Raw genomic sequence first — 21802 nt, 5'->3', positions numbered from 1 at the left:
CCACCGGGCTCATCCAAAATTGTGCAACTTGTGTATGTTTAAATGTGCTTTTCTTTAAACGCTTGTGCCTCTACACTCATAAAGAGTACAGAGGATTATTCTAGTAATAAATACATATATTTTTATAATATATAACTTGTGTGGTGTCCTTTCATTTGATATTCCAGGTTTGCATATGGTAAAACAGCTGGCTTCACATGCCCTCTTGAGTTTAGCCTAAGACTGCTTAGTCCATGCTACCATTAGGATAGCTTGTCTACAAGGTTGACTTACAACCACCACCATAAGGGATTGTTTGGACTGATACAAGGTGACTCCAGAATTGCAGACATCATACATCAGGCCAACTTCTCACACCTTCCAATCTCTAAGGGACCCCTATTATACAAACATTGTTCCTTCTTGAACGTCCTTCAAAATCTTCCAGTCTGGCTTCTAAGACAGTAGTGGTAGCTTTCACGTGCTTGACCTGGCCCTTTAGTGTCGCCGTTTTAGTCTTGAGTGTGACAATCGAGTCCTCTGTTTCTTTCAATTGAGCGCCCAGATTGTGATGGTCAGCTCTCATTAATATAACTTCTACAAAGAGGGTGTCTATTTTGACTTTGAGGACGCTCTGGACACACTGAATCGCTGGCGTCATATCAACAAGGGCAAGAGACTCATTGGCGGAGGCCTGTGCGACTGGAGGCCACAAATCATCTGGCATGCTGAGACTTTGGGCATTGTAAACTTGTTGAGTTTGGTCTGGTGGCCACCATGGGCTCCTCTCCCTAGAGTCATCCTGCCAAATCTGTCTCCAAGGCTCTCAGAGGCAGAGCTCCGATTTTGAGGAGGAGGGGTGCGCTGAAGTAGTAGCCACCGCTTGCCAGGGTGCTAGCAATTGCCACCCTGCAGCCTGTTGGTTTCCCTTCGGCCTACTCCCAAGCCCACCCTTGTGACACCACAGGAGACTATTGAGCACCTTCGCACCTTCTTAGGGCCCCCTGCCGGTCCCAGCTCAGTGGAGTCCTGCCAACCCCAGGCACAGCCGGCAGGGGAGCCGGGAGGCTACAAGACCGGCCCTCATTCAGACTTGAAATAACTTTGTCTGGGGGAGCACCCCTGTAGCAGTCATTTGCAATGCAGCGCATCCTACAAAATAGGGCCGGGCCGGGTAGGCCTCAGGTCAGGTCCCCCAGCGAAACTCCTCTGCCTGGAGTCAGGGGGCCACCATCACCGAAGGTGGTGCCAGCATCAATCCCTGTGTCTCCCCGTTGTGGCAATTGGTAATCTGCAGTTTTCTACTAAGGGCCCAGTAAGGCAACAGACTCTGCTGGTGGTTCTGAAGCCAGTGCTTGTGTCTCTCTGCCGGGGCCAGTGTTAGTCAGCAGGTCTCCGTTCATGATCCAGCCAGGCACAATCAGTTGTGGGTCCTCACTGCCACCAGTCGCACCCAGTTGTGCAGCTCTGTCATTTGCTCCCTGATGAAGACGCGTCTGGCGGAGATCACTGTATCTGAGGCTGCGTCTCCCACTCACAGCACCAGGCCCTTCTGGTAACGGTGCAGCAAAGCCTCGCAGAATGGGGCTCCACATGTGATTAAAAGCGACCTAGGGATGGGACTGTCGCCAGGGCAGACCAGCCCACCGCCGGGCAGTCCATCACTCAGCACTTGTCCTGGAGGATTTTTCGATGGTCATACATTTTGGTGCTGCAATCTTTCTGCCATCCGCCTGCCAGGAGCCGCTCGCTTCCCAGCGCCTTGCCTGTCTGAAAGCACAACTGCCTCCGGTTCCTCACAGCAATGCAAGACCGCAACTCACTTTACAGGCCTCACCTTGTCTGTTTGCAGAAATCAGTCTGGAGACTCGATAATTAGTAAATTAGTATTGCTGCGATGAGAACGTCTTGAATAAATAGCTTTTACTTCTTGGCTGCCGGATAATCATACGGCTGGTGATGGAAAGATACGGTGAGTGCCAGGACTTGCTTCAGAAAGTGGCCATCTTACTCGGCGGCAAGTCACTTCCTCCTATTTTTACACCTTGTTTGATATTCTGAAGGCCTTAAAGGTTACTATTATGGCTATGGATGTTATCACTGATAACATGCCTACTAACTGGACCCAATTGTCACCCACACACCCCTAGGGGTAAAAAAGCAAACCGCACAGGTACTCCTATAGTCACACTGACTGCAATACTGTGAAGTAGTAGGACTAAACCCATAGCCTTCACAGTAACCACTACCCCTTAATACAACCTCCCTTTGATAGCCGTTCACCCGGTCCAGCGATGACAACACAACAGTATACAATGTTGACTCTCCACAGAAGGATATGATTCACATGAGAAGTGTGATTACTCAATGTATGCTTTACGCAAGCCACCTACTGCTGACCAGGTCACATTCTCTTTCCAACTTCCCAAAATACCCTGCCTCATATCAAAAATAAACTTACGCTGAATCACTTGCATGACATGACACAAAGTTGGCAAATTACACTGTCCCTCTCACTCTTAAGCATTCTTGTCCCAGAGGCTGCTTTCCTAGCCACTTCCTTATGCCTCACTTAACACACCTACTTCTGAACAGCCCAACACACACACCAATTGCAATGCTTGGGGGCATTACCCTGTCGCATCTGAGTACTTTATGATTACAGACACCACCACACATCTCTGGGGCTATATGTTTTAAACACAATCAGATATCAGTCTGCCCAAACAAGCTCTGATGAGTCACCGCATGTGAGCCAATTTCCCAACTTCAAGACATCCCATAAGAGCTGCATTCCAGAATTCTAGGTCTGTGGTGTCTAAAACCACTTCTGTGCCTGATCCCATCCAAGACTGTGACCTTTATGCTGTTGCATTCATGGAAACCTGGTTCTGCTCATCCTCCATCCTACTATCCTTCCCCAGGATATAATATCTGTAGCCTTGATAGAACAGAATAACGCTGGCTTTTCTGTACTTGCATTCTCTTCAGTTCAAACCAGTTAACTGCAAAACATCTTTTCATTCCATTCCTTTACTTTGGAGATGACACATGCAACACCTTAACTACAGAAGCTGAAAATATTATACTGTCCACCTGTACAGAAAAACAGCTTTATTAATGTTCCTTGATAATAGCACTGATCACCCAACCTCCTCTTGTGATCCCATTTTCTTGGAGGTGTAAACCTTGAGTGAGAGAGACAAAGGCACCCACACATCCTTCCTCAAATCCTTCCCATTCAACTACAATCCACTACAGCATTTCAGCTTTTCAGGCCACAATGATGACTCTACCGTGGACCTGATTTTCAGAAAGAAACACCAAATGTAATAATCTCACCCTCTGAAATTGGATTGATTAGCCCACTTCTTCATTCCTTTAAAAAGCCTGATCTTAACACATCTTCCCCCTGCTAAACTTGTTACTTGGTAACATCTGGATACTGCAAACACATCGTCCATAAGAACAGGTCAAGCCAACAATCCAAACTTTAATATGCTGACATGTACAAACAGAGGCATGCGCACATACTACCAGACTATTTGTGCCATTCTTTTGTCCATTGTACCTCTTTCTATGCATTCTGTCAGTACCTGCTTTTTATTCCCCAAGCTTATGGTGCTGCTTTTTTTTATTCCTTAAGCGTGAGGTCTGATGTAGTGTTGTAAGCAAGGGGAATACAACATGGTGGCACAGACATAGGTAGCTATGAAAGGGATGGTGGATATCTGTTTCTGCTTCTGTTTGCATACATAAGTGCAACAGCCAGACCATTTAGCTTTGCCAAGAGTTGTTTGCATAGCTGTTTATTTGTAGCTGTAGGATAACTTCAACTTGTTTCATGAACACTGTGGTTTTGCTGAGTTTTAAGTTTCTGAAGTTGATGGCTTCAGAACATATGAGCTCAATTTACAGAAAAGTCGGATGTGCACTCTCGTAGGTGTCTCCATACATTTGGAGTAAACCAGAATTTTTTGGAACTTACAAATGAGCCCCGGAGCACATCTGAGAAATTGCGATAGTCCTGAGTTTACGGACGTACTCTGGAGTTATATTCTGGATGCCTATTGAAGGCCAGGCAAAAGCATTTATGCACATGTAAATGTCCACAGTATACAATTACACAAGCCTCAATGTTTCACAGTAGTGCAATTGCACTTCTGAATTAAAAAACAGGGCATAATATCACCCCCAAATCTATCAATTTTAGAGAGTGTTTTTTCCTTATTCCCTAAATGGTCGTGGAGTTACTATTGACATTGACAGTAGCAACTACTGTTGAATCGTGTCTGGGATGCAAATGGCCCTAGAGAAAGTTTATGAAATTTCCAGGAAGAGACAACTAACGAATTCTAAACGTGAAGTTACACATGCAAATCCGGCATTGTGAATAGCTAAATTGAACCTAAGCAATTCACAAATGGCTTTGTGAATTAGGCATTGTGTTTGTCTGTTCCTACTGCCCTGGGTCTAAAAGATTCACATTTCTCTGTCCATTGATATATGATCATTTATGCTTGGGGTGGTTGTCAAGTTTGACTGGTGTGTAGAAAATTCTGAAAATTTTGTGGTAAGCAAAAAGGTATGGTCGGATGGGACAAAGTCAGTCTGCTTGACTGAGTGGAGTTGGACCAGGCAAGTCAGGTGGGCTGTGCTCACTCACAAGATCAGTAGATATAGAACAGTATGTATTTTCTCTTTTTGACTGAATAGCTGATCTTGAAAGTGTTTCTAACTTTTTCAGTAAGGTCCATTTTTTTGTCCTGTTCGTGATTATAAGTCCATGGAGCATCACAGTATGTGTGAAAACATATCTAATATTAACTGATATTTAATAGTTGATATTATGAAAGTATTATGCAAAAAAAAGACATATTGTGTACACCTAGAATTGGACTCCATGTTGCATCATAGTTTTTAAAAACTTTTGGATTGGACAACCCACAAACCCCTCGTCTGTTTTCTCCTCTAGTGGCTCTCCTTTAAATAACCCAGCCACCATAAAAGGATAGCTAGGGACATTTTGCTACCTAGCTAAAACAGTTAAGAGCCTCAATATACCTTTACTTGTTTATTTGAGTGTATTTTTAAAACAGTCATTTTAGCTGTTTCAAACAGTGAAGGAAGGCAAGGCGGGTGCGTGACTATCCATTCTATCTGCTCTTGACCAGGAGAAGAGAAGACCTGTAATGAGCAATAGAGAGAGGCAAAGATCTGCTTTAAATTTATATTTAATGACATAAGGCCCACCCTTCCCACTGTAACAAAAGCTACTCCTCCATCTAGCCATAGGTTTTGGTTAGTCTCTGTCTTTGCTGCCGCACCATAACAGCTTTTTGTAAATAAATAGGAAGAGGGACAGATAAATATCCACACTAAATAATCATTACTTTCAATAGAAATCTATTATTGATCTTGACACGCAAAATGTTTTAACTAATAAACACCACGAGCATTTTCATAATGAACACAGTTAAGTTTGCCGTTACCCCACATGTTTACGCATCTCCGCGGGCCTAAGCTCACTGTGCCTTCAAAGGTAGCGCTAAATCTGCAGGTCCTCGGATGGCACTATAAGGTTGCTTAGAGGCCGCCATGTTTCATGTGGCTGTCAGCAAACTTTTATGTTTTACAAAAACAAACTCCCAAAGCAGGAGTTTTGTTTTTGTAAAACAAAATACCGATGACCCGGACACAGTGGGATTTTTCTCCCACAGTGCTGGGGTTGTTTTTCTTCTTTTTGTCTCCTTTGGAACTCCATGCTTTACCTGGTGGCCACAGACAGAAAACAACAAGCATTGGCATAGCCAATAGGTCTTGCTTTAGTTATGCAGCACAATATCCTTGGTGCAACAACATCAACTGTTGCATGGCTAAACACTTATAAGGTCCCAAAGGCGAGACCTATTGGCTATGCAACGTAAGAAGGAAAAACGATAAAAATAAACATTTTGCACGATGCTGCATAAATATGTTTGTATAACAAGTCTCAGAAAAGCTTGCGGGATTGGGGCAGAGTGCTTAGTAGAGCAGAATCAACAGATGCCAGATTCCTAGGGCAGATTGCATTTATGGCAATGGGTAAATTAGAAACTGCGTGGACAGAGTCTGATATCAGTATGGTATAATAAATATTGAAGTATTGAGGCCATAGATAGAGAATGAAACACTGAGGTAATAGGGTGTGTGTGTGGGGGAAGAAATAAACGTGAGAATGGCAGTCTGAGTTAGTATGAGAGCCGAGCAACATAATAGAAAGAATGATACCCACAGGAAGGACAAAGGGTGACAGAGAAAGAGAAAAAAGAGAAAGAAATTATGTGTGTGTATATGCTTGAGGGAGAGGAAGTGAGAGAGAATGAGTGAAATTGAGAGCCGGGAAAAAGATAAATCATGTCAGAATGAGAGTGATCAAAGGCAGATTAAAGCAAATAGAGGATGAGTGCCTAGGTGATGGTCAGACAAAGAGACAAGGCAGAAGACTATTGACGGAGAGAAAAAAGAGCAACAAAGAGGAATTTAAAAAGAGGAGAGGGGAAATAATGAGAGGAAGAGTGGAAAGAGATAAATAGGAGGAGAGGAAGATGAATAAGAGAAAGGGCGACAGAAGTATTGCAAAATGAATGCAAAATGAGGAGAAATGAATATACAGGAAAGGGGGAATGAGAGGAAAATACACGGAAAGCAGGGAGAAAAAGCAAATGAGTAAAGGGTATTCAAAAGTTTAGAAACATTCAAAGAATACACAAATTCCACACACAGCATTTGCAAAAACAAACAAGCATTTACAATGCAACGGTTTCGCCTTTGCAAAAGTTAGAGCTATTGGCATTGTAAATGACAATTTTTTTATTTATGTGTTGGTTTTGAAAACAGATAAATAAATGGCATTGTCATTTACAATGTCAATAGCTTAATCTCTCGCAAATGCCACACACACACACACCCACAGAGAGCCCCCCACACAGAGCCCCCACACACACACACAGAGCCCACCCACACAGAGCCCCCCACACACACACACCCACAGAGCCCCCCACACACCCACAGAGCCCCCCACACACCCACACAGAGCCCCCCACACACCAAGAGCCCCCCCACAGACCCAGAGCCCCCCCACACACCCACACAGAGCCTCCACACACACCCACACAGAGCCCCCCACACACTGCGAGCCCCCCCACACACCCACACAGAGCCCCCCCACACACTGCGAGCCCCCCCACACACTGCGAGCCCCCCCACACACTGCGAGCCCCCCCACACACTGTGAGTACCCTACCTTTTTTAGTCTCCTGTTTATTTTTTGAAACGTTCTATTGAGTAACACGTTTCTCATGTAAAGTAACTGGTCCTATAGTACAGCGCTCTGACACCTTTGGGTAATGTCTGCGCTATATAAAAATGCACTAAATAAAAAAACTCTTTGCTTAGTTTGTTCCGGAGTATTGAGTTTTAACGGGGTGGGCCCTGACAACTCGTGGACCTGGGTCACTAAGTAAGTACAGCAAAGAGTGGTCCGAGTTTTTCACAATTATTCCACAAATGTTCTGTATTTACTCCATACAGTCATTCAACACAAATAAGCTTCAGTAATTATAACTAAACAAAATGAAAAACAAAGTTTAAATGTTCAAAATCTAATTGCATTTATTTTTGCAATCATGTATTATAGTAAGTTCATCATCACAGAAATTGTTTTAAATCATCAAAATTTGTTAATGTAATTATGAAGTCATTACACCAATAGTGCTCTCAGTGAGGAAGGGAAGGGTTGTGAGGAGGTTTGTGAGGGACTGGGTAAAGGTGGCGTGACATTAATAACATCACATTAAAATCTATACGCCTTTACAGTCAAGGTAATATAAATGTTCCCAGATCACATCACACATAGGTTAGGTAAGTCCATTTAATTCAGTCCTATGGTGTGCTAGGTTGGCGTAGTCTACGTTTCGACCCCCATGTACGCTGAAGGGTTGTTATTGCCTCATGTTGGGGTCTTCGTCAGGACAAAAAGAGAGAGCCTAAAATATAATACAAAGGCTCATGGGTATCTATGTGGCTTGTAGCAAAGTAAGAGCACGCGTGCTGTTAGTGCTGCAAGCCCATACTGATGCAGAAAGTAAGGCACAAAGAATGTTATAGGTAACACAATGCGTGACGTTTCCAGAGACTCCATTCAGCCTGACGGTTTGAAAATACATGCATCCCAAATTAATAATTACAGGAGACGTGAGATTAAGAAAGAGACATCAAGAGGATTCGCCATCTTATAAAACTCAATTTCTACTTTTTTTTAATCTATCATACATCAATGGATTGCTGCTGTTGTGCAGTGTCACACAGCCTTCAATTAATTTCTCTATGAGATTCAATTCAACAGTACTTATATACTTATATAGCGCCATGTACTCCCCAAGTTAGAAACACAACCAATAACAGGTAAATTAATACCCACCTTAATAAATCTGTCAAAATACTTGTTTTGAATATTATCTTTGAGCTTTCAGTAAAACGGGGCTGTAGGTAGCAGATAATGAAGAATTACATAGAGAATCGGATCCAAAATTAACATTTCCGTCCTAATTCCAAATATTTTAATAGACCTTGAAAATTGGCCAGAGGGGAAGGTAATTGAAAAAATGTTGATGCTGTGTGTTTTTGTGCGCACACGCATGTTTGTGTGAGTTCATACACGCATGTATTAGTGTGTGCATGCGTGGCTTTGAGTGCATGCAGGAGAAGCGGGCCCACTGTCGGTCTTAGTGAAATGTTGGCCCAGGCACAAAGGTGGCATTTGTTGGCAACAAGTACTGAGCCTCGCAGGACGGTTGTAATTATCGCCAACCTATGGTCTTCCATGGGAGGAGGCCCATTGCTCGTCCCTGGTAACATTCTGGTATGACGCAAGGGTGGTAGCTCCTATTTCTGACTAACACCTGCCCTTACAGAATGGTGATTATTTGTGACGTGTCGTGTACATCCCGTGCGCCCACCCAGGGCATAATGGTGATTGTGGCAGTATGGAGATAATTACTGGCATCTATTACACCATGGCATCATACTGTGGCATATGACTCGCCCTGTCATAAATGTGGCCATTCATAGATATTGTAGGCAGCCTTTGCACCACTGTGTTACTTCTTGACGTATTAGGGACATCCTTGTCTCCTACATAATCACCCACGGTGGTTGTGCATAATGCAGGTGCCTGCCTAAAGGTGGTAATTCCTGGCCTATTGTAGGCAGCGTTGTATGCTGGCATTGAAGGTATGTGACGTCACGTGCATGCGAATGCACGTGCGCAGCCACCTTTCTCTAAAATCTAGTACAGATAACATGTTTTCAATACCCAGGAGTTAGTCAGCGTGTTGGGAAAGGCAAAACATAACTCATTTATAAACGCCTTACTATTTGATATTGTACTTAACGTTTTGCTCTAGCAGAGCCATCCAGAAAAACGGTGTCACCTTTTACCTCAAAGTTAATGCATTTTAGACACGTATCAATCAAATACACCAGTCAAAGTAAACTAGATTGTGATCCTGAAATGGAGATGGGCCAACATTTATCAATATTTTGCTCTTTAGCATCATTTGCCATAAAACTGAAGCTTTACCCGCCCGTCCTCCACGATTCTCATAAAAAAACGCAGTAAACACGAAGCGGCGGGCGAGCGAGCAGCGTACAGTCTGTGGGGAAACAACAAAAGGCCATCTCCCGGTCATGGGGCAGCGCCATCTCGTGGCCGCTTGGCAGAGGGAGACTGGATACATTTGCTTTGGACATAACACATAATATCTAGAAAGAATCTTGTTTTTTGGGTGTGTATTTCTGTTTTATAGCGCCGACATGGCACCACAGAGACAATGGCACAATGCGTCACGTAAAACAGTGGTATTCAACTTACTCTCAAAGTCGAAGAAGAGAGAGTTAGCAATGCGATGTTTGTTTATCGAGGATATATGCATGGTGGAGAGCTGGTGTGTTCTTTAATTTTAGTTACCTTTTTTTCGAGGTCTGATTTGCGAGACTGCGTCACAGCTTGAGGCTCCAATCGGCACCCAGAATTTATACTTCTCCCCTATACAAGCTGCCTGTGGGCCATTGATCATGTTTACATTCCGCCTACATCTGTTTTGTGCGGGTAGGCCGTTATAAACAGGACAGGGAGGATGGGTATGGAGCTCCAGGGGCTGAATGGGGCGGTTACAACAGCAGGCACAAGGTCGGGAAGGATGGCAACCAAAATAAAAATAACAAGTCAGGTCCCGGGCCGGCAGCCAATCACAGCGCGGCCCGGGGAATGACGTCACGGAGGTGTCCCGGGCCGGCAGCCAATCACAGCGCGGCCCGGGGAATGACGTCACGGGGGTGTCCCGGGCCAGCAGCCAATCACAGCGCGGCCTAGACAAACGGCAACAAGGGGCGGGACTTAAAAAAGAGTCAGAAACGCCCACGATTCGCGTTCTGACCGGGAAAAAGTGATTGACAACGATGTCTTCCAATGGCTAGCCTCCATTTATGGAGCTAGCCAATGGAAGAAGGGGCGGGTTCAAGTCCCCCATACTGTTCTAACATTAGATTTCGCCTGCGCGAACGCTGCTGCGCAGCGGATCGCCAGGTGAAACCTAAAAAAGTACATGGATGTTATTCAGCACCACTAATTCTTATTTAAAACTTACAGATATTGACAGCGAGGAATGCAATCGAGAGCACTGTGCAGCGAGTGCTCAGAGGATGAATCCAATGCAGTGTATGTGTAGGAATGTTCTGGGTGTCAGCAATTGAAAGTGTAATAACAGCTACAGAAAAGAGCCTGCAAAAGGCACATTTTCAAGCAGTGCGGAGGAACCCGCCCTGCATCTCCTGTACTTAACCTGCGTTGTGCACAAATAGAGGGCATACATTTGTGGAGTTGCTTTCTTTGAGAGCTGCTGCTAACCGAACAATGAAAGAATACATTTAAAAGTATATCAAATATTTGAAATTAACATATGCATCATGTATGTCTCATCTCCTGAGGCAGATAAAATGAAGGCATACGTTCCTGGCAAGATGTGGTGACAATAGATTGGAAAAAACAACACTTGGGTATCAAACATACTAGCAAAACTGGTATTACAAAAAGTATTCTACACAAAATTACAAAATTTTAGTAGAAAATTGTTTTCTTTCTCTTAGATTTTTGCCTAATAATGCTCATAATTAAAATAGGTAATCTATATCTTTAACGTTTATAAAAAAGCTTTCTTGTTATTTGCAGCTACTTTTAATGGTAGATTACAAGGAAGCGTCTGGAGCAAAACATTTCAAATAATTTGGTGGAGTACCCTGTCCACTAACTGCCAAGTAAGGCCATACATCTTTACACTGTAAATAGATACACATGTTGGCCTTCTCACTTAGTTATAGTGACCTCAATTCACAAAAAAGAAGAAGTTCTGGTTTTCTTCTATATTAGTACATTTCCGATTTTGTGGCATTCACAGAGAATTTCAAAGCTTTTCCGAGTAGCTATGACTGTTGCAGTTTTCAGCTTTACTCAGATATGTAAGCAGTTGCGCAATGCATACATGTGACTGGTGTACCCTTTTACCCGAGCATGTATAACATGAATTTTCATATGCGTTTTAGAACCATTTTTTTGTCTTTCCAAGTGAAAAACATTCTACTTGTTGGAGAGACACCTTTACGGCATCCCCAAACGTTTTTAGAAGTGTTGTCTCCTATTCTTGGATCCTGACTAATCCTGTCCCTGTCAGGAGCGAATTACTTAGTGTGGATTTTGTCTGAGTGTGCCTGTCAAAAGCAGGTGTTCTTCCTAGAAAACCATCCACAAGCTAGATTGCCCCCAATCCTCCCCTGTCAGTAAGTAAGTAAGTAACATATTTATTTGTATATGATTAATTAAAATCTTTACAAAAATATAAAACGCCATATGACAGTACAAATGATTTAAAATACAGCAGTTACTATTGTCAATTCAAGGTTGTTATTAAGTCCCGATGAGTCTTTCAGGTGTGCTTGAGTCTTTCCTTCATTAAATCAAAGAACTTCACAACCTGACAGTTCAGTTTAATGTCACTGGAGGAAAAACACAGTTTGACTGCCTGCCTACAAGTCCGAACGGCATGTGATCTAAAAAAAGGTAGCAACAGCTTGTGCCTCAAGTCCATTAGTCTCGGGCAGATGCATATCACGTGGATGATGTCCTCCTTGCCAGATTTACACAGGCGACATAGAGCCGAGGCATGAGTTCTCTCCCTTGGTGGCAGGTGCGGTAATATCGGGATAGCTCCAAAGCTCAGTTTCAGGAACTTTTCTTTGATTTTTATTTTCATCCCGATATTAAGATATGCCTGTGGCTGTATTTTGCCGTAATCTCCCACCGTTATCCATCCATGCGCCCTGTTGGCTAGGTCTTTCTTATCTTCTATCGCCGAAATTATTCGGGCAGATTTTTTTCCCAACTTTTTGAAGGACTGGTGATCTATGGCGGTTTCCCAAATATCGGATAAGCCTAGCACGTCAAGAGATCCAAATAGGTAGTCCCTAGGCAGTGAAGTGCGACATCTAAGTAGCTCTTCCCAGTCGCTGGCATTTAGGGAGTCAGGATCTGCATCGCGAATCTTGCGCCAGTTAGTTACATATGCACTCCGTCTTTCTAGTGTTTGTTTGACCACCCCAAATTCTAAACGAATTTGGGCCGGAGATGCGTATTTGGGAAGATTGAAGATGGCCCTGTAACAATTGGCTAGAACTGTGTCTAGCAATGCAGCGTCCTTCCCATGCAACGATTCACTCCCATAGGTGAGCATTGGTTGAAGTTTCGCTCGGAGGATTTCAAGGAAGGGTTTAAGGGTGAGGTCAGGGAGTTTAGTCTTTAGTGATTTCAATGCGAGGTGGGTCATTGTTGCCTTCCCTCGAATAGACTGGAGCTGAGGCCTAGACGTGTTCTTAGAATCCAACATGACGCCAAGGTACTTGTATGTGGCTACCCGTTCAAGCTTTACTCCATTCAGGTACCAACAAGGGATCCTTTTCTTCCTGTAGTTTACTGTCATGACCTTAGATTTGTTGAGGTTTATTTCTAAGGCATTCTTTACCGAGAAGGCATGGGTACAATTCAAAAGATGCTGAAGGCCTATTGGCGACCGGCTTATCAGCACTAAATCGTCCGCATATAACAGACTAGGGAGGGTGACTTTTCCTAGCTTGGGCGCATGATTGCGGCATAGGTCAAGTTCTTCCGGTAAGTCCGAAATAAACGGATTGAAAAGAATTGGCGCTAATAAGCACCCCTGCTTTAGTCCTTTAGTTGTCCTTATCTGCTTCGAGAGGTGCTGGCCAGTTCCAAGTTTAATTTTAACCCAGGTGTTAGAGTGGAGCAGTATTAGGGCATCTAAGAGATGTTTCGGAATGCCCCAATTGAATAGTTTTCCCCAAAGTTTATTCCGGTCCACATGGTCGAAGGCCGCAGTGTAATCAATAAATGAGAGAAATAGCGGTAGCTTGGTGTTTTTTTGATTCGCCCATCAGTAAGGACAGGGCCATGATGTTGGTTGTTGTCCCTTGGCCTTTACGGAAACCTGTTTGATTGGGAGGGATAATCCTCCCCTGTCAGCAAATTTGAACATACGTGAAATGAAATTGTACTGGTGTATCATTATGGACGTGCAAATCCCTTAACAGCTGCAACTTTACGGTTTGTGAATGAAAGTATTTGGCACTCATTATGTGCTTAGGTGTGGAAATAAATACATTTGATAACTGGGCCTAAGGGATGGACATAGTTCAGTGGAAATTGTTGAAAGTTCCAGACTGATCTGCACTGAAATGATGGTTACAACTGCCGTTCAACATCTGTCCTTGTATAAAAGTTTGAGATGCAGGCGATAACAAAGAAGTTACTGTGTGTTTAGCAGCAGTGCCGCAATAAATGGTGCCTCGGTCACTCGCCTTGAAAGTGGAGTTATTTTTGCCATTGTGGATGCAAGTTTTTAGGTTTAAATCTTTTTATTAGCATTTCGTAATCTAAGGCTAACCGTGTGATACACATATGTTCTTCAACGCTGGTCAGGTAAACCAACAATGAAATGCAGATAGATAAGGGAGCCAACAGACTCACATGTACAAGTGGCAGAAAAAGGAAACTTATTCTACCCTCCCATCCCACCCCCCACCCAAACCCTCGTCCACCAAATAAGAGGCCAATGCGAGACAGGCTTACTTCTCCTCTTTCAGCGAGGTATCCTGGGGCTCACCCTCGGAGGGGGCCAATAGGCGCAGCAGGCGAAGGTACCTCGGGCAGGTGAGCTCCCTAAACTCAGAGGCCAATAGGGCGAGAAATGGCTGCCAGAGATCTACAAATGTGGAACCCTCCCTAGCTAATGTAAGAGTCCTCTTTTCCATGGATGCACGTTTTTAGAACAAGTGATGCAACCCCTAGATTAAACACAGAAGCCCTACTATTTAACTTGTTAACTTCTATCTAGCGGCTATGAAGCCCGCTCTTTGAAAATACTAATTTCTTTGTTTAGAAGAGAACACATGCAGTTCTGTCATAAGTGACCAATGGCTCAAATTAGTAACGGGTGGTGATGTTTCAAATATGAGTAAGATTAAAGGGTACCAACTCTTCAATGCGTTTATTATAGACTGCCATAATCTGACTAGGGTCTCTGACAATGTGTATCGCATCCTTTGAGTACATTCTTGTCTTTATGAATGGATTCTAATTTAGATATTTTGTGCTGCAAAGATGCTCTCAAAATATTCATGTATTGCATGTTGTCATCCATTTTGTCAATTGTGATTTATTTGCAATTTCGAGCATAAGATCGAAATATGAGTCGACTCATGCTTAATACCCGCTATATATGCAAACGCCACCATCCCTGACATAAATGACAGTCATTTATCCAAACTTAACTAATGGTGTGACAGTCTTAATGCTCCTTCTGAACAGTTTAGCAATACTGATAGCTTTGGATTGCAATATTCTCCTGGAGCACCTCAAATATTGTACAGATGCCAATAAGGTAACAAATATGTTTGCAGTCATTCCTCACCTGCTGGTTCGGAGTGTAGACAAATTTAACACGGCCACAATGATGTGTTTACCACCACATGTTGGTAGACCTTAGCATTTGGATGTCACATGTACATTGCTGACCTACAGTAGTCCTTCAATCCGCAGTCCACTTTCCAAGCACACCAGTCCTTAATCCCAACTTGTAATACATTGACTCGGCCCCCCTCATAAGAATATGTGTTGGTGCCACAGACTACTGCTGATTGGCTCTAAATGAAACGGATAATGATTACACTCACTTGAGTCCATCCTAAACCCCAAAAGGAATCGTGGACTCGATCACACAAAAAACTGCAACCTATATTGCTATTTTGATCCCTTCAACAATCTGGTATCCTTAAATCTTAAAATGTCGCTGGCATTAACTTAAAAAATAAGTAACTGTTTCCTACCAGAAGTCAATCCATATATTCTCATATTCTCCATTTTGATCACCAGGCCAGAGCCACTGGGTAGCCACTTGCTGAAAGTATAGAACTCTGCGGAAAGGATTCTAGTCGAGGCACCTCAAAAGGCCTTCACCACATCTATTCTTAGGAAACATCGTTTGTTTCATGTCTCAGCAACAATCCCTTTAGACTGTTAGCATAAGTGGACAGAGCTTGGGTAGCAGGCCTTAGGCCATTGGAACAAACACTGGCAAAGCCAATAGATCTGGATTTAATGGTCTAATCTATGCAACTTGATCACAGTAGGGTGAGACCTACTTGTGGGAGCTAACACGAGTTGCCAGGGAAGGCAATACTGTAAAGTATTCCCTCATGCAGTTCAATGCAGTATTTGACTTTAGGCTGAAGGATACATTGAAACAGCAGTAGCATTATGTGATATGTAAATACTGCCCTGAGCGGAGCCAAAATGTGAATGACAAAGTCTTAAGCCTTTGCCTGACACAGTCTAATCGAAGAAGTCCACTGGTCGAAATGGCGGCCCTAAAATACATGCTATGTATATTGCAAGCAGTGGGCCTCTTTGAAAGAATAGCTGTGCTGGTGAAACCTAGATCTGAAAATAAAATACTTTCCTGTGAACCATAAACGCTCCTATGTGCTGAGACCAGCATGACCCCTATATTTACAAGAATTAGGATAAATAAGCCAGAGAGATCATTCCCACATCACGGCCCCAACACCAGAAATAAGCATCACTGTCTTAAAGAGGGTAATGGAACACACCAGATCCACCAGGAGAGCTAATTGTGCTTTGATCCCATTAAGTGTTCACTAGAGCAGATTCACATCTAATACTAACAGCTGCGCCTGGGGATGGCAGAGACAAAAACCAGATGTGCAATTCTGACACAATAAGAAAAAACTGATTTTGTGCCATTTTTCAGGATATGTACAAATGTATTTGCTAACGTTTTAAAACATTTTTTCACAACACATACCTATGTATGAGAAATCCTAAAGTTCACACAGTATTCACATTACCCTCCAGTTGTTAATGATTAGGGTGGGGCATCGAGGCACAGTGCTCAATAACCATTGTATCCCTCTGTCTCAGTGTGCTTTGCCTACATCTGTCTCTAACAATATGGTGACCTTCGACACTACTCCGTCCCTCCCTCTGGTCTGTGTTTAAACCTGGTAAACCATTGTTTTCAGGCCATCTGACATTGATCATATGATTTTTCATGGTAATGCACCATAGCTGACTAATTGTTTCCATGCGGTTGTATTATTTAGTCACTTCCCATTGATGTCATTGGTTACTATGCACGGTGCTCTTTTATTGCAGGATGCAGGAATATGGTATGTGTTCCACAAGATGTCTACAGGCGACTCGCACGGCCTCCACCCAGAAACCAAAGCTGAACTGACACCACTTGGCATTTTCTATAATAACCGTGTTCATTCTAATTTTAAGGTATATTACGTTTTAGAACATAAAAATCCTAAAATGTGTACACCAATGCATGTAATGGGGCTGACCTAACTTTTCCCGTTAATTCACTTGTGCAGCACATCCTCACCTGGCTACTCCAACTTGAATTAAACCTGGCCTAGTCATTCCAGGTTTGAAAAAACCACCAGGTATTTACTTAACTAGTTCACAGTAGCCGTAGGTGTACAGCTCACAAGCCTCTTTGTCATTTTCCTGTAGAAAAACAGATTAATAGTGGTTAGTCTGTGTTTTACTTAATTTGATGCTGTTGTGAGCTGTGTGCTTTTTTTGCGCACATCTCCCACTTGTGCTTTGTCATCATGCATGTGAAAATGCACCGGTCAAGGAGAGCTATGAAAGATACTGCACGCACTGCCTCTCAGCGCTCTTCCCATGCACTCTGTTTCAGAAGGGAGGGAGGGTAGTTTCTGTTGCACACAAACTAGCAAGGTGAGACTAATGAAAGTAAAGCAAATTTTGTTAAATTGCGATAAAGTTTACCACTCGTAGATTCTCTCTCACCATCAACTTCAAATACATAGCCAACCACACAACTGCCTTTTCTCTCCCTCCTCTTAACATTTAATTGAATTAGTGAGACACCTATTTTCAAACTCAGGAAAACATAAATGAAACTAAGTGTTGAGCTTGTTTTGCTTCAAAGACAAAAAGAAAAATAGAAAACCTAATCATGCTCTGATTTCCTAAAATTGTTGGCGGAACAATTGGCACCAAAAGGGAGATCAGATGTGATCCAGATTATAACTTGGATGTCATTCAAACAAACATCCCAATATGATTTAAAAAGCTAACCCTGGCAGCAGCAATAGTCTCTTGATTAAAAGTAGGAATGATCGCAGGTGAATTGTTTGCCTTCATCAGGAATGTACCGTTCAAAAGATGAAGTGCCCCGAAAAGCTACACACAACTCGCATATCAGTTCTAACACATATTATGCTGGGTGGATTTCTCCATTTAGGTCCTATTTACAAGTGGCCTCATAATTCCGATGGGGCCGATAACACCAGTAGCAGGTCCCCAGGGCAGTATGAGATTTGGAGAAACACTGTAGATCGCTTAGCTAAAAGCAGCCCACATCTCCTGGTCAAAGTCTGGCTCAAAATGAGAAATTACCATCAGAATCTGACCCGGAATTACTTATTTCCCCTCTCCGCCCAGTAAATCCTCATTTCGTAGTGGACTGTAAGGTCCTACTCGTAATGGGCTGGATTTCCCACACCTTTGAAATCACCAGTACGCTTGGTATTGGTAACTCCATTGGTGGGGAAAATTCAGCCAATCATAATGAGGGCCTTATTGACATGCCACCAAATTAGTGTCTGATTTGTGTAATATACATGTCTCTTCAGGGAGCAAACATATTTTGCTAAAGTTAACAGCTTGTTCAAAGATTGATCGTTCCAGATTTCTATGAGGTAAATTCCTTTCTCACTCAAATCATGAAGCCTACAAGAATATATAATTTATGAGCGTTGCTTTATTTGGCATGCTCCAGGAAATACAAGTAGGGGTATTCATACTGGGGATGCTAATTATCGCCATCCTAACCAAGCATTTTTTTCTACTCAGGCTGGTTTATTTATTGACAAGGGCGTGAAAACCTCGAATGCCAGTAGTGAAGATGCAAGAGAATACCTCTGTTTGGACAACAGTGCCAGGTAAGACATTGAACTCACTCGTGTATAAGCTCGTGCAATACGCGCAAACATCCCCAAAAAATAGAGCACACGCTATAAATTCATTGTTCCTCTAACTCAGGTGGCCACTGTGGATCAGCAGAGAAGTGTGCCCACCTAATGAGTGTAGTTTGATGCCACACATTGGTTGTTGGGAATACATAATTGCAACTAACATAAAACAACATATTTAATAGAGGTGGAACTAGAGTCAAAGAAGAATGGTAGGGTGTTTGGTGTTCGAACAAAGTGATGGTTACAATAGTTGACATTTAAGATGCCAAGACCCTCGTGGTGAAAACATTACACTGCGCCAATAAACAACCCAAACTTTATTCAATTAGGGTTTTTATTTTGTGGTATTTGTACTTATGCAAACAAGTCACAAGATTGTAAATGGATTCAGCCCACTTTGTGTCATTACGTGCGGTTTGCATATAAGCATTGTATTGTACGTCCCCTAATATTGGCTGCTACACAATGCCTCTGAGGGTGATTTGGACTGGGGGTACTATGCCATTTAAAACATTTTTAGGTCTCGTGAAGCGAAAGCAGCGCACGCGCTGTATCGCCTTGGTGAGACTCTATTGTCGTCGCTTTGGTTTGCGAAAGGAGACAAATCATGTGCGCGCACAGACAACCGATGTGCACACGCATGGCGTCTCCACTCTGCAAGCACACAGCTCGCGCATCTCGCTCTATCACTTTCCATACCCCCGTTGGCTCCACGGAGAAAAGCTTGTTTCCTTAGTGGTGGTTTTATTGCTGCTTGTCCTGTCTTAAAGCAAATTACCTTTCAAGCCTTTCGATTTTAGAATTCGGATAGGCTTGTCTCGCCCTCTGTGACGGGAGCAGTGCAAGGAGTTGTTGCTGCACTTTTTATACGTTTTATGAGAGGATGCCGTGGCACTATGAAGTTTAAGCTCTACAGGCCCTTTCAGACAGCCTATTCCCAGAAAGATATCACACCAGTGTGGGCTGTAACCGGTTTATGGCACTTGGGACAAGTGAACATTCGCAGAATGAAGAATTGCAGCTTATGACGTGCAACACTATTGGGGTTCAGGCTGCACCTCTGGGTTTTGATGGGAGGGGCTAGTGAGATGGCTCAACCAGCGGTGTCTTTGACCCTTGTATCAGTCCGCCAAGCTGTCCCCGAATTCAGTTGTCAGTCTTTTACAACAGTGCTCGATGTGTTCTACTTTGTGACCAACTGTGAAAACTCAACAGAACAATGGAATGTGATACAAATCAGAATCCTGCTCTGTCCCTGGGCTTTAGTAGGAGGAGGATTTTTTCAGGTGTTTAACTCTGCAATTTCCATGGTAGCGGCCCCAGGCTGCTCAAAAGCAAGGGTTTATTGTAGCAGTTTTTACTGTTTGAAAGATTTTCCCCAAACCTGCCACACGAGCAGGGAGAACCCCAGGCGGAAATGTACTTTTTGCTGAGTTGGTGAATATAAATTAAGTCTGTTGCATATCTATTGAGTCTAAATCCAATGTTAATTGCTAAGTCTATTAAGTCTAATGTTGATGTCCACGCATAGTCATCCTGAGACCCTGGGCATCTATACATAATTTAATTTACTATGTGTTCCGCCCCACACTTCATTGTCCTTCTCAAACCAATTATTTATTTTATATAATTTTTATCTAGTCGCTGGGGCAATGGATTTTCAGTTATAAGTGCAATGGGGTCTCTCGTGTAGATTGTGTAAAGTCTGTATATGCTTGTGTGTGAATGTGTTTCAGCAAATTTGTTGATGTGTGAGATATGCATGAACTCGTAAAATATATCAGAGCTGCACTCACAACTCTTAGCACTGCCAATGCACATGTGTGCTGTATGTTGGCTGCCCTTTTCATACCAAGCATGTATGGGTTATTTTCATGTTATTTTTTTGTCCTAGTGTGTTGATGTGACTGCTTCTAAAGAAGTAATCTCAAAATGCCCTATGAACACAGATTCTTTTTAAGCCTGGGTAAAATGGGCAGTGTTCTAGGGCCCCACCTTTCAAGGAGCCACACGGGCACTCTCTACCACTCACTATACCTACCACTACTTCAATATCCCGTTTCTCAGCCACTCTCTGCCACACCCCTCTACTCTCTGCTGCATCTCTAAACCACACCCCTCTCCTTGCATCTCACTGCTCTGTTTCCATCTCCGTTCACAGTCTCTCACCTACTTTACCTTTCTCTCAACCTCCTCTTTACTTCTCTCTCATCTCTATACCACACCTCTACCGACCTCTCACCCTCTACCTTGCCACATTCTACCTCTGCTCTCCAACATAGTTTTTTTAACTCTTCATCTCCCGCTAGCTCATCTTTTCACCATTTTCTCTCTTGCTACCAAAGCTACCAATTTATATAACCATTTAGTCACTGTCTTGCTTCAATCACCACCTTTGTAAATGTTTTCCCTCTACCATGCCTCACTACCTTTCATTTCTTCTTACTCTACTGCCAGTTTTTTCTCCATTGTTAATTTCTTTCTCTCGTCGCTCTCGGTACCTCTCCTCTCTACACTCCTCTTTATACTAATTTCTTCCTTCCCTCTTACTTCACTGCTTTCTCTACCTCACCCACTCTACCACTGTATCAATCTCACTTCTCTCTATCTTTACTGTCTCTCTACGTTACTAATGTATCCTCTCCACCATATCTTACTTTCCCACGTTTACCCATCCCATCCTACATTTCTCTCTTCATCACCACATTGTTTACCTTGCATGTCTCACTCTCACATATTTCTGCCACTCCCATCCTCTAGATCTAACGCATCCCTCTTTTTACCATACCTCTCTGTCTAACCCTCTGCGTACTCCATGCCTTTTATGCTATTTACATTTCCTTCTCCCTGCCTATGGCTCTCTCTACCTCAGACGAATTACTTTACTATCTTAGCCTTTTCTCTGTACCTGCTTCTTCCTGGTTCTCTGTATTTTTCTGGCTATGCCACCTTGATCTCTTTACCCAACATCACTACTACCTCACGTTTCTCTACTTCTGCTGTCACTACCTCACTTCTTGTGATGCTACTTCTCTCTCGCTTGCTCTTTAACTCTGTCCTTCTGCTTTCTGGTATTTCCCTTAATTAGTGGATGGAGAGGTTACTGTCTAACAAGTGAAATGCA

General features: G+C 43.0%; 1 protein-coding gene across 1 annotated transcript in view; it reads left to right on the top strand.

Annotated features, from left to right (window-relative positions):
* Positions 1-21802, top strand: part of CEMIP2 (cell migration inducing hyaluronidase 2) — a 360647-nt gene that overhangs the window by 215847 nt on the left and 122998 nt on the right. Inside the window, exons 11-12 of the mRNA XM_078675757.1 lie at positions 16820-16948; positions 18557-18645. Coding sequence (XP_078531883.1) covers positions 16820-16948; positions 18557-18645 — 218 coding nt within the window. The remainder of the gene's footprint in view (positions 1-16819; positions 16949-18556; positions 18646-21802) is intronic.

The sequence above is a fragment of the Lissotriton helveticus genome, chromosome 2_1 (assembly GCF_964261635.1).
Source record: "Lissotriton helveticus chromosome 2_1, aLisHel1.1, whole genome shotgun sequence".
NCBI lineage: Eukaryota > Metazoa > Chordata > Amphibia > Caudata > Salamandridae > Lissotriton > Lissotriton helveticus.
This window is presented reverse-complemented; position numbering and strand designations above follow the sequence as displayed.